Genomic DNA, 13,571 nt, shown 5'->3' on the forward strand with positions numbered 1-13,571 from the left:
GTCTTCTTTTGTCAAACTGCAGGGCAGTCCTTCTTTTGACTTTTTCACAGATCCTGTATTTTTCGGATAAGAGGTTCTGAAGGTGCCATTCTTATACCAGTGCCAGTCTGTGGATGGGGAAACTCCCTTCTGTTTAACCTTTCCCCTTTCCTGTGGTTTTTACATTAATCAATGTCAGGGAAAGGAACCTTTGGAAGTCAGGAAGAGAGGAGGGTTGAGTACAATCCCCGAGGACATCCTGCTCAGGAGAGGTACACCCTGCCCTCCACCCAAGGCTGTTTGTCCCCATGTCTGGAAGAAATATACAACACACCATAGGAGAGCCATTCACGGTAATGTGACTCTGGACAATGGCAGAACAGCACATTTGGTTTAAGCAGAAAAATGGCAACTTTCTAGAAGTGGCATTTTCAGAAGAGTAACATAAAATCAGTCTTTACCATTAATGAGCATTTTAAATTACAATTCACTTCAATAGAGTTCAGAGTGGAAGAGATTCTCTATCTGTTTCCAAACTAAAGTTTATCACTTACTAAGTGTAATAAGGTAACCACTGTTGGTCCAAGGGAGATACAGCCTTGCCACAGTACAAAAAAATGACATTATGAACTTTTCATTGTTGATGCATGAAACACTTATATTCATATGTCTTACTTTTAAATACCAAGCACCTGGTCCTATGGGCATTTCAGGCCTACTTTAGAGCTGAATTATTATTAAGAATAATGACTTTAACCTGCAAAAGATTTATTTTGCCATTCGAAATGGTAGTTTAAAACTGCAAAACAGGTCGCAGGCTTGAGACATGTTTTATAGTGCTACTGTGGTGAGTGGCAAATAGGTGCTGCAATCCACTTGAAATATTTAATTTAAATGCCCTCGATTGATATATTAAAATTTACTAGGGACTTAAAAGTAAATTAAATGTGCCAATTAGGTGTATACCAGTTTTACCATGTTTAAGGGAGAGACCAGAAGCACTTTACTACTGGTTAGCAGGGTTACATTGCACAGAGTCCTAATGCCAACAAGAAACAATGTCAGCAAGAATGAGGGAAGTGAAGGCAAAATGTCTGGGTGAATACTACACCAAGGATGGCAAGTCTAACAAAGAAGTAACTGTAATCTTGGCAAAAACAATAAATGGATGAACTAATATTAGTTATACATCCATTTATTTTTAGCCCTTGCATTTGCCTTTTAAGGAAATACAGGTAAGACATCCGCATTGGAGGTACATTTTGTTCTACAGCACAGAAAGAAAACTGAGCTGCTAAGTTTCGATCAAAAGTAAACCCTTTGTTTCTTACCTGAAGAAGGTAGTTTGAATAAAATGCTACTAATGTCAGTTATTAATTACGGTCTTGTTTGGCACAATTCTAGAAGGCTCACTTTCAGAAGTCATTACAGGCAAAATATCAGTTTAGATTTCCAATTAGCATAAATATCAAACCAAAAACAGTCACACGTATCTTGTGGTAAGATGGACAATGTTTAATGTTCATCTATTCAAGAATTTGTTTACCGCGAAATATGAGTAGCACCTTCTAATTTGGGTGGACGAGTAGACTCTTACTAATCTACTAAACTCTGTTGTAAAAGCGAAAACATTGCATAACAAATAGAGTGAATTGCAGAGAATCTCTAGTATACTAGCTGACAAAAAAGAAATGGAATTTAGCATATTCACTGACATACTGAAAACTGGATTTATGAAAATGAGATTGTGTCTACTTTTTGACCTATTTACTCATCTCTAAAATGCAATTTGTGTTGTATGTCAAAAGCGATTCTCCCATTTTTCTAAAACAGGCATGTCTGGTTCCTTTGGGAATGTGTTTCTGCTGATAACAAACAAATTCCTAATTTGTAGCAAGCTGTGAAATTCAAAAACAACTTTAACTAATAAAGAGTCTGCCACTCTGCACGTAAATGTGGTTGTTGATCCCCATCTTTGTCTACTCAAATGATGCACAATAAATGATTTTTAAATCAAAGCATTTCAAGTGCTTCAATACGTAAATCCTTTTGTTGCCTTGGCAACGTGATAAGATACTTGCTCATCACACGTCAGCTTTCAAGACACACAATACTGGCAATTCAAACTGCACACTATGGATTTTGGGGAGCAAGGTGGCATGCTTTTTTACGAAATAAACTTAAATATAAGCGTGAAAATGCTCAGAACGTTTACTATGGAGTGATTTCCCTCCAGAAACAATTAAAACCCTACCCCCCGGAAACCGAATATTTTTCTCAACTGGTTGAATGCAATGCCCTATCCTATTGTTTTCCTGACGCCCATGGACACCCTTTGGTATGTAATTGATAAGCAACCACACATCTCATCAAAGGAATAAAGAAGTCTTAGTGTATCACTTCAACCTTGACAGAACTACAATTGCTCCCCCTCTAATCCCGCATCTTCTTTTGTGTATGCTGCATCACAAATGAAGTCATTGGAACTGACATCCCTTCATACCTGTAGAAGAACTGAGAATCTCACGTGGAAAGTGACAAACTGGAAGCCAGGACATCCCCAGAGTGGAAAGAAAAAAACTGCAGAAAAGAGAAAGCAAGAAGACAAGTCTTTCCTATTTATGTTCCCAGGACCTTGAACAACATCTCCATCCATATCATAAATGACCAACCCCTTGTGCAATTCAGAAAGGAGCTGAAGACGCACCTCTTAATAGAACATCTCGACATGGTAAGCTGCATCACACACAAACATCCTGCTTCATTGCAAATGATTCTGATTCGTAACTTAGGACTCCTGTCCATGTTCAGAGCTCCATTACTATCAACACAGGCTCATTGACAGGCTCATTGTACATTCCATTAGAATGTGAAGATGATTTGTCCTGTTGTCTTTAATGCACGAAATAACTATCTCACAAATTGATTATCTCCTTTTTTGTGGTGTTAAACCCCAGGTAACTCAGAGTTCATAGCGATAATATTAGAGCAGTGCATGTATTTTCAATAGCTTTATATAGTTTGTGTTGTAAAACCATATCCTTCTTTGCAGTAGTCATTCAAGAAAGTAATTAGGGGAGTACTCCCTTTTTTGTTATGAATAGGTAGGACACAGGATGCAGCACAAGTCCAGTTTCAGGAAATGGTACATTTTCAATGGACAGCCGTAGATATGGTTCTGACACAATGGGTGGAGGGCAAACGAAGAATAGCAGTCAGTACCAGAGTGAGAATTTCATGACATTCAAAGAAAGTAGGACAATACTCCATGTGGGCCAGAGCCAGGTGCTACATTAATCCTGAAATCCAACAACCACTGAATGTCATATGTGGTTTATTTAGTTCAACTACATCATACATATGTCTCCCTCACAATATTTCACAGGAATGACTCGGGCAGGTCAGTTATGTGTCCAAAGTGTGCATTGGTGAGATAATATGTTTCTGCTCATTATATGGCCATGGCCCTGTGAGAACCGATGTGGCACATTTTCTAATTTCTCTGTTTCTGATGAATCTTTTTAGGAGTTCCAAAGGTAGGAAGGAGCACATCAACACTTTAATTAAGAGTGTAACCCATTTGGTCACAGATTAAATCTCAAAGGAGGAAGTTTAAGTTCAAAAGCTTTATTACAAATTCAAGACCAGACTTATGTAAATAAGTCTCAGAAACATATTATTAAGTACAGAATCGCCAAAGGCAAATGAAAGCGTCTAATCAGAATAAATTGTGCAAACAGAAGACTACAAAGATTTCTGTTGCACTAATACAGATAAGAAACAGTACTTGGTGTTCAGTCCAAATTACGATCCACCCATCTAATCATCTGAAAAATAACTAAATCTAAATATGCTAATTAAGCGAGGGGGAAACCTAAGTATTTCCCAGGAAATGGGAAATAGTCAAAATTATCAGCATAACAGAGGCCTCAGTAGAACTTCTGTAAAAGAGATGTGAATAGAATGAGCCACTTAGCCAAAGTAAGACTACAGAGATCTTTACCCCACTAAGCCTCAAGTGCATCTGCTCTAGTGAAAGAGTAGAAGGGGTCTGTCTGCCCTAACTAATTGAACGCCACTTTAGACCTTGAGAACCTTCAAGAATCCACATCATTATCGCCAGTTGTTTTCCATCTTCCATGCAGAGTTTAGAATGTGCAACTCCCAACAGACGTTCATCCCATGAACCAAACATCAGGACAACCTTTGGTACCTCCCATGTCCAGACATGGACGTCAATTCACCAAAATGCCAGAGGTAGCAGAAGCGACATTACATGACATTTGACCTTTACTTTCACTCACGCACACTTACTTACACATACACACACATTCACACATACACACACTCTCTCACATCAACACAATCTCACCCATAGACATGCACACATCATACATTTCAAAGCATTTATTGTTTATCTCAAGTCCCAGGGAGGGTCGTATACCAGCTAATTGCACTCTATTGTTATTACATGAATTATGAATAATATATCATTATTCACCATTAGTTTAATAAAAGAATGACCAAAAACAACGAAAGTGAGGCCCTAGTTGAGGTCTGTAAGGACAACCTGCCCCCTGTGTTCCAGCATTGATTTTACTACCTCTGAGGTAAGGGGTTGCATAGACAGTGCCAATGGTCGCAAGGGGCAAGCCAGGGGTTGCAGCTGCGACCCCTAAATGACATACATGTGTCCAGGCGAGTGTTTCTCATGTTTGCCAACATATCGTCCCATACCCATTTAACTCAAGTATACAACATATATTGGTTTTTTTTTAACTGTCAACATGTACAGATACACCTGCAAATAAATAATAATGCAACACGAGCAAAACTCCATATTGAATGTTAAACACAGATATCCATTTCAGGCCTTCAATTAAGTCAATATGACAAACAATTTAATGCACATTTGACAAATAACTGTGATTATATAACGTTTAACTGTAATATTGTAATCCCAATACACTGAATTTAAATGTATACATGTCGATTTCAGTCGATTAATATCATTATCAAAACATGCATGTAACCTTTCTACATTTCTAGTTGTTAGTGCACCTTGAATAATATGATTTAGTTGCACCACTTAATAGCAGTATATTGGAGAACATGTTACTTATGTTGTTGATTACATTTTCATGTCACATCTGGAAACCATAATGGCACAGCCAAGTTATGCTCTCTCATCTGGATAGTGTTAAACTGACAGCAACTACTGGATATTTAAATACAAGCTATCAAATTACACTAATACCAAGCAATAATTACTGAACATATCACTTAAAAAGATAACATCAGAAATAAGACAGCATTATTCAACCAGGTAGTGGCCACATGAAGGTTTCTGATCAATTGAATGAGTTATGAACCACCAAAACCAAATGATGGCTTTCAGAAGTAGCTGAGTGGGCAAGGGAAGAACAAATCGAACTGAAAATGGTTCACCCTGATGATCAATTTGTTAAAGGCCTACAAGTCCAGGATAGATAGATAGATAGATAGATAGATAGATAGATAGATAGATATATATATATATATATATATATATATATATATATATATATATATATATATATATATATATATATATATACATTAAGAATCTCTTGTACACTACCTATTTAATGCCTTCTTGAGTAAACAGCAATTCCTATGTAATATTAAATCATGTATTGAACACAGTTTAATATGTATGGTATGTGAATCACCTGGGTGACCCTGAAATGATTGGTCTGACCCTAATATCAAATCAGTTGTTAGCCTCAGGTGGATAGCCCATCCCCTGTAAGCATTAGAGTCAACAATGCCCTTGAAGTGTTATATCTGTGAGAAAATCGTATTCAAAAGTTTCAGTAGGTTTTTCTACTTCAATCTTTTTTTCCTCTACTTGCGACCCTTAGACCCATATTTTGTGCAAAAATGGTTAATATGAGATATGTCAATATAGCAACACCTTTCTCACTGTGTTACCAGTAATAGTATGTCAGAGCTTGCCCTTCTGCTGAGGGGTCACTTATGGAAACTAAAAGCCAGACAGATTTTGCTGCAACTTACATGCCTGTATTAAATAAAATATTCCTAAAAATAAAAGCTAGCAAATTTGTGAATTTTTATTATTATTTCTACTTATATAGTGCAATTTTACCACGGGCAGGTTTGGGATATATTTGAAATCTGCTTAACGTTTCTCTGTAAACAAGCCAAGAATATTATACCCGGGCTGATTTTTTCCAGTGCAGCTACACTAGCACCTTGACAATTTTCAGCTTGGGAATGACATTGCGGCAGTGGAGATCGAAGTGTAGCCTATGCTTGACCTTCGCATAACTTTGGCATTACCCCTATGAGCAGCGCTCCATGATTCAACCCACAACTTGTAGTGCTGCTTAACCATCTTAAGGTAACAAATGCTGCCTCTATGTCTCCTTACTCGCAGCGCAGCAATGTAGTGCTCTCGTCTTCTTCTGCATTGAGATCTCTCTTCTTCTCCAGAGGTTCAGTATCATACCACACGAGCGACATTTGTGCATCAAACTGACACTGTGAAGCCAAATTCAAAACTTAATAATGAATACAATATTGCAAGGCATCATATTTCAAAATAATTACTTCTGGGGCACAATTAGCAGCACAATGTATCCTCACGCCTTGCTTATTGGGTTTTGAAGATCATGCTGCATAAAAAACTTTATGTTGAAAAAAGTCACCGCTCACTTGTCAATGCCAAACTCAACTTACCTCAGAGATTGAGTTTTTACTATTCATCTAGATAAAGCATTAGTCTCTTTTTGAGCACACATTAATAAAAAAACAGCAAAAGAAATTACATTTGTCTGTGTCAAACAGATACTGTTTGACATGTCCCCACTACTTATTAGGCTGGGCAGGACAGTTGTTGGAAAATCACCCATTCAGTTGTTTAGGTACATCAGCCTCTGTTTAAAATTATTGCACACATTTTATTTTGTCCATAAACATGATTGCAGTCTCAGGTTCTTCCAATATTACAGACATCCATCACTAAAACCACATCATGCCATACAAAGCCAGTTACAGTCCATGAGACACCCAAATCATATGGCAATAAAAAGATTAGGGGCCAGATTTAAATAAAAGTTGTGCAGCGTGGTGCTGTGCCAAAATTGGCAGCGCCATACTGCGTCACGTTTCCCCCTGCACTGGTGCTAAATTTAGCTGCCAACGCAGGCACCCTTGCACCATCGTGCAAGGATCTCTGCATTGAGGGGTGTGATTGTTTATGTGCGGGAAGGTGTCCCATCCCTTTCCCTTCACTAAAAGTGACACTCCTGTGGCGCTAGGGGCGTATAAATACAGCCCTAAGGGCATTATTGAAAGTTTGGAAGACAAGATTTTCTGCCACAAATATGATGAAGTACTTCAGTTTGCCAATCTTCTGGTTCGACCACTCTATTTAGAGTTGGGGAAACTGTTGGGTCTCTGCTGACGGAGTCTCTGATGGCTATGCCAATGAAAACCTGTGATTGACTGCCTGACTGCCATTGGGCTCTCTATCAAAGTACATCAGACTGTGTGACTTATTTATCACTTGCTGCCAATAATCTAGTTTTATCCAGCTCACGCAGAAAGTGGGCACTTTCTAGTGATAACTGTCTGCTTCTCACAACTTTAAAACTTAACACTGTGATCTATTATTGGCCCAACTGCCACTCTCTATGTGACTTTCACAGCTTTACCTGCTGCCAGTGCTCTGCAATTCCCAAAGTACTCATTATGGTGTTGCACCAAAATGTCTGTCAACTGACATTGGTTAGTAAATGCATAGGCAAAAGCACAGAGCTCATTGTTATCTTTCATTAAACTAAAGTCTGGGGAGTCCTGACTGTGCACTTCTAGCAGATTCCAATAGCAATATTTAAGCTTTAAGTGAGCATTATCTTTAAGATAATTGTCCTCAATCCTATGATGTGTTCCACACAGGAAAACATAACTTGAGTGGGTACATTTACCTCAGGATAATGCTTAAAAACATTAAATTATGCAAGGTTGTTGAATTAGAATAGTTTTTTTTTTCACTAGAAGGCACCTTTCAATACCTTTGTAACAAAAAGTAGTAACTAGCTGGGGCATAGCTATTAATTGTGTAGCGTGTTCAGTGGCACAACACTCAGAGCCGTGATAGGCCCTTTGAACCCTGAATATTGCCTGTGAGAAATTGGGTAGTTTGTTGAGCCCTGGTCAAGCAACAGCCACAATCCCTTGCAGGGCAAACCACAAAAATAACTGAGTGCCTGATTTAGATTTTGGCAGATGTGGTTCACAAACGTGACGGATATCCCGACTGGTGTAATACAATTCTGTTATATCCTACTGAAATTGTAATACAGCGGATTGAATAAACATCATATTTGTGACAGAGTAACCCATCCGCCAAGATCTAAATCAGGCTAAATTAACCTCGGCTTAATCCTGGGTAGCTTGGCACGAAAAGCAGTCATGCTTAACCTAGAGGCAATGTGTAAAGTATTTATGCAACACACAAACAGAATTAAAGTGAAATTACAACATAAGAAAAAATCCCAAACCAATTTGGAGGAAGTAGCTCCTAAAAGATCAAAGTGGCAACCGGGGACATCTAGTCATGCAAGACCGAGTCAAAGCCGAAAAGTACGACAGATCCCAATGGAGCTCAGTTTGGAAGTGGATTGGGCATGTCAGTGCTTACCTTTGACTTAGAAGAAATTCCGAGAGAAAGTATCTGAGAAAGTAAAGTTCAAGAAGGAAAGGCTGCCGGAGGTGCGACGGAGAGAGCGTAATCATCAGATGGCCTGGGGGTTGAAGATGCAGTGAAAACTTCTATATTCGAACTTGGCCACTAAATTGAAAGTCGAAAACCTCCAATGGTACGAGGCAGAAGGTTGTAGCCAAAGAGAGGTCCGTGCGGTCGGATACCCCTTTGGCATAGGACTGCTGGAAAAGATATGCTGCTGCGGAGAATAACGTAGCGGTAGAAGCTGCAAAGTCAATCCAACCAGCACCTTAGGTGGGTAGGCAAGCGGGGGGGGGGGTCCCGGTCTCCTCCTGCTTCTTAGAGCAGCTTTTGGCCAAAAGTTTTCCAAGTTCACAGTTTTTCGAATTGGCCAACTGGGCACCTTTAACACCTCACTCAATGGTCTAGGACTGGTGGGTTACTTTTTGGGGGTAGGGACTCACTCAGACTGGGTCAAGGTGGTGAGAGCCATTTATGTTCCTGTGGCTGTGAACAGGAGGACAGCAAACTAGCCCTTGCAGTCACTTCTGGCAGTCCTAGGTGCAGATGAAAACACAGGTCTTGAAAGCGGCGCTGGCCTTTGAAGGTTCAAAGCAGGCTCCACACAGCAAAGCAGTCCTTGCAGCTACAACAGCATTCTGGTAGACTGCACAGCAGGTCTCAGCTGCAGGGAGTCCTCAGAGAGTCCTTCCACAGTCCTATTAGTGAACTGAAGAGTGAGCCTGAAGATTCTATTTTTATACCCTGCTGCCTTTTTCTGGAAGGTGGAAGAATATTATGGAAAGGTTATTTGAAGTGCATGGAATTTCCTGACTTCTCTGCCGTGGCTCCAAGCTGGCTGTAGTGACAATACAGGGTTGTTAGTCCCTTTGTGTGAATGCAGATCACAGGCTGTTCAGGTGTAAGTGGGGCTGTGCTCAGCTCCATTGCCCTCCCCATCCTGCTAGCAGATGGCTCATTGAGACACTCTAATCCATTTTCTGTGTGACTGTCTGGGAGGAGTTCCAGTGCCTAATTTGTACTTGTTGTTTCCGTTGCAGAGCAATGGCACCTATTTTTGAGGGCTGGCAATTATATTTCAGCCTCATGCATTTACTGCGAGCAGAAGACACATATGAGAAAGCCAGAGGAAGAGAAAAACAAAAAAGCGTCACAATGGGAGAAAGTAGAAAGCTGCAAGAGTGAGCTGAAGGGGCAGGGAGTGGCTTCAGGATTACACTGCCTCAGTATTCCTTGTTCTCACATTTAATTGCAGCAGCCACATGTTTAAGAGGAGGGCTTTGGGCACCGGCACGTTTTTATTTACAAATTAAGCACTGAGGAGTTCACAAAGTCTGTCTGGCAGCTACAACCAGACATGTGACAGGTTGAAGGTACGAAAGGGCTCGGGTCAGAAAAATGTCAGCTTTCTAAAAGTGGCATTTTCAAAACTGTAATGAAAAAAATTACTTTACCATTAAAGAAAGGTTATTGTTTTAACTTCATAGCTACCAAACATGAAATATCTACCTGCTCCCAATTAGGAATTGCAGCTCCTTAGGTGTAAAAGGGAATCCCTAATGTTATCCTATTGAAGGAGTAGGCCTCACAGTAGTGAAAAATGAAATTAGTATTGTTTCACTAACAGGACATGTAAAACCTAAAAGCACAAATCCAACCTTTTAATTACACAGCACCCTGCCCTAAGTGCTGCCTAGGCCCTACCTTAGGGTTGACTTACATGTAATAACAGGGGTGTTTAAGGTTTGGCAAGGGGTTTAAAGGACAATTTCATATGAATTTAAACTTGCATTCAGGCTGCAACGGCAGGCCTGGGACATATTTTAAGGTGCTACCTAAGTGGGTGGCACTTGTAGCATTTAATTTACAGGAACTGTGTATATACTTTACCACTGTACAATGGGCCTATAAATAAATTAAATATGCCATTTAGGTATATGCCAATCGATCCACTTTTAGAGTGAGCACAAGCACTTTAGCACTGCTTAGCAGTGGTGAAGTGCACAGGGGGCTAAGGCCAACACAAATGAAATGAGCAAAAAGTGGAGGAAAAAGGAAAACATATTTGGGGATCACCCTGGAAAGAGGGCCAACCCCAACGTTGTTGTAATTTACCACCCAACCAGTCATTAAGGGACCTATTTTCCTTGTGTTCAATGGGCCCACGGAGCCCTTGCAATATCACTAGCGCCCAGCATTGCTATACATCTCCGAAAAGTTATCCATTTTTGCTTTATAATAGTTTATTGTGGCTGCTACACACAGTAATGCTGAACAATACCTCTGTGAATGATGGGAAATGATTTCCTCCTGAGTGTTTTGTCAGGAGAAAACATTCCTAGGGAGGTTTATAACCCCTCTCAGAATCTGCACAACACTCTCTTGCGATTCACTCTCTGATTTATCTCTTATTTGACCCCTATAGAGTGCTATACTGCCTTTTGGCAAGGTTGACACAATACAAATATGACGTACATACCTTCATTCCTATTACATTGCAAGCAGCTGGCAATTGCTGACAGGGCTAAATAGCCAATCACCCCTGATGCACATGTTCGATTGCTTTGTAGTGCTTTATGCAGTGGACCTTAACTGGTGAGCCTGGGGCAGGTGTGGGTCTAGTCCCAGTCCTTCTACTGCAGTACATGTTTTGCACGGCTCCTCGTCTGCAGGTGGTGTCTTTGGCACTGAATACTACATAGTGCAAAACAGCTTAGATGCACTTTTTTAACGATCCTTCTCTTGGCTTAAGAGTTACATTCCAGCCAGCCCTTTCCCAAAGTGATGCATCTTCTCTCACTCAGAGCTTTCAGAACGGAGATTTTTTTAATCCGTTTCTCATCTGGTTTCTAGATACAAGTTAATTCCGGACATCCTGTATCTTTCACTTCTGTGATATGTTGAAGAATTGGTTAAAATGCCACAGTAATGAATCAGCTGCTTAGCCAGTCAAGTGATTGCCTTCTACCATTTGAACTTTGTTTGATGTCATGTGTTGATGAATTGTTATTAGAATTTTGTACTTTGTTGAACCCTTGTTGAGATAATGAACAAAATAAAATAAAAATCTGAACTCCATCTTGAAGATGGGAGAAATGAGGAACTACAAAGTACATGATAGTTGCAATGTGAAGCGCAAGGCGATGGGTGTCCTAAATTTTCTGGATGAAGTCTAGTACCGTGGACCATGTGGGACTAATGGACAAACATTACAAATGAGAAATCCTTGCTGTTGATTCTTTGAAAGCCTTTGTCAGTTACACATAGATGGTTTCTTTTGCTTTTCAGGGAGTACTACATAACAATGGTGAAATGGGCAACTTCTACTAAAGTGGCAGTCAACTGGCTTAACAGAGCACAAAATATTTCCATCCTTACGATCTGTGATGCCACCACAGGAATATGTACAAAGGTAGGTGGCGTCTCCTGTGTTGCTTGTTCATACATGCAACTATTTGGACGTGGAAAAGAGGAAGGTTTTCATAAATAAACAGTAAGAATTAACTTTCTTCATTGGCTTGCATTGAAATGAGGATACTTTTAGGCTGGAGAAAGCTATAATAAAGCCTTTGTGATTTAGAAATTGAGAGTCCCTCTCTAAGGCAGGTGTGTTGGCATGTATGCTTGTTTCATGGGTGTTGTGTGAATGGCGTTCATGCAAGTGCCGTTTTTCATCGATGCATCTATTTCAGTGACACAATGCATGCTATAAAAATTACCAATGCCAGTGAAATGTAAAAGTCAGAGGTTTTTGAGTAAAATGTTTTATTTGTGTCTAGAATTTATATTACGTCATAATATAAGGTGATCCATTGTTAATATTGTTTAAATTTATTAATAATTGAAATAATATTAAAAATTGTGCATCCAGTTATACATAAAAAGATGGATATAGTCACAGAGGTATTGCGTAAGCTGGGAGAGCAGAGTACGGAGTGCTTTCCACAGGCATACCGTTGTACAACCAACTATACTATAATCATCAAGGCTTAAATCATTATCAAAAAGACCGTGCACAACTTGAATATTTGTAATATGGCTGTGAAGCATTCATCACATTTGGGACAGAATACTCTGTATGTCAAACTCTAAATAAGGCCTATCTTATTGAAAAGTACTGTTTCAGTATCTCAGATTGTGAACTCTCTTCGTGACCCACTATTCAAATGTAGGAATACTGGCATTTTTAGCTTTCTAAACTATTGGGAACTCAATGTCATGTTGCATCTTTCCTGCAATCTGGATTAATTGGAGACACCAAAAAGGTTTGGTTAATTTTAGGTAATAGTTGGTTGGCACATTAGAAATATAGCTTAAACTGCTGGTTCATTGTTTGATTACCTACAAAACACATATGCAGGTGTTCTCATGTTGCTCTGGCACTCTTTACTGAATCCACCTACTACACAATATCCGGACAGTATTAATCAGCTCCTTTCCCTCAAAGACTAGCACCCCCCCCCCCGCTATTGGGTGAATCAACCAACTCTCATAGTGCTTTCACTCTTTTGATGTAGCTTTTCCAATGCATTACACTTAGTGGCTTTAGAGCTTGGTAGCTGCACGATTTCGTAAAATCTTCCATTTTTGAGTGGAAGCAAAAAAAGACAGAATTTACATTCTCTGCAGTACTCCAAAAAGTGAAACAGCTTCTATCAATACTGCAGCTACATCTGATAAATCTAAATTCAGGGAATGGCAACCACAAGGGAGAAACATGCTCTAGAATTCATACTGTGACCTCATAGATCATGTAAATTCAGGTTATGCTCTTTCAGCACTCCTAAAAACAGTTCTGTTAGTCCTTCACCTCTGCAGTCATTCACCTCTTTAAAATTAA

The 13,571-nt window shown here is 39.5% G+C and overlaps 1 protein-coding gene across 3 annotated transcripts in view; it reads left to right on the top strand.

Annotated features, from left to right (window-relative positions):
* DPP6 (dipeptidyl peptidase like 6) overlaps positions 1 to 13,571 on the top strand; it is a 1,951,083-nt gene that overhangs the window by 1,538,358 nt on the left and 399,154 nt on the right. For all 3 annotated transcript variants that reach the window (XM_069211130.1, XM_069211129.1, XM_069211131.1), the window contains exon 11: positions 12,020 to 12,143. In XM_069211130.1, the coding sequence (XP_069067231.1) occupies positions 12,020 to 12,143 (124 nt within the window). The remainder of the gene's footprint in view (positions 1 to 12,019; positions 12,144 to 13,571) is intronic.

Source organism: Pleurodeles waltl, chromosome 10 (assembly GCF_031143425.1).
Source record: "Pleurodeles waltl isolate 20211129_DDA chromosome 10, aPleWal1.hap1.20221129, whole genome shotgun sequence".
NCBI classification, from domain to species: domain Eukaryota; kingdom Metazoa; phylum Chordata; class Amphibia; order Caudata; family Salamandridae; genus Pleurodeles; species Pleurodeles waltl.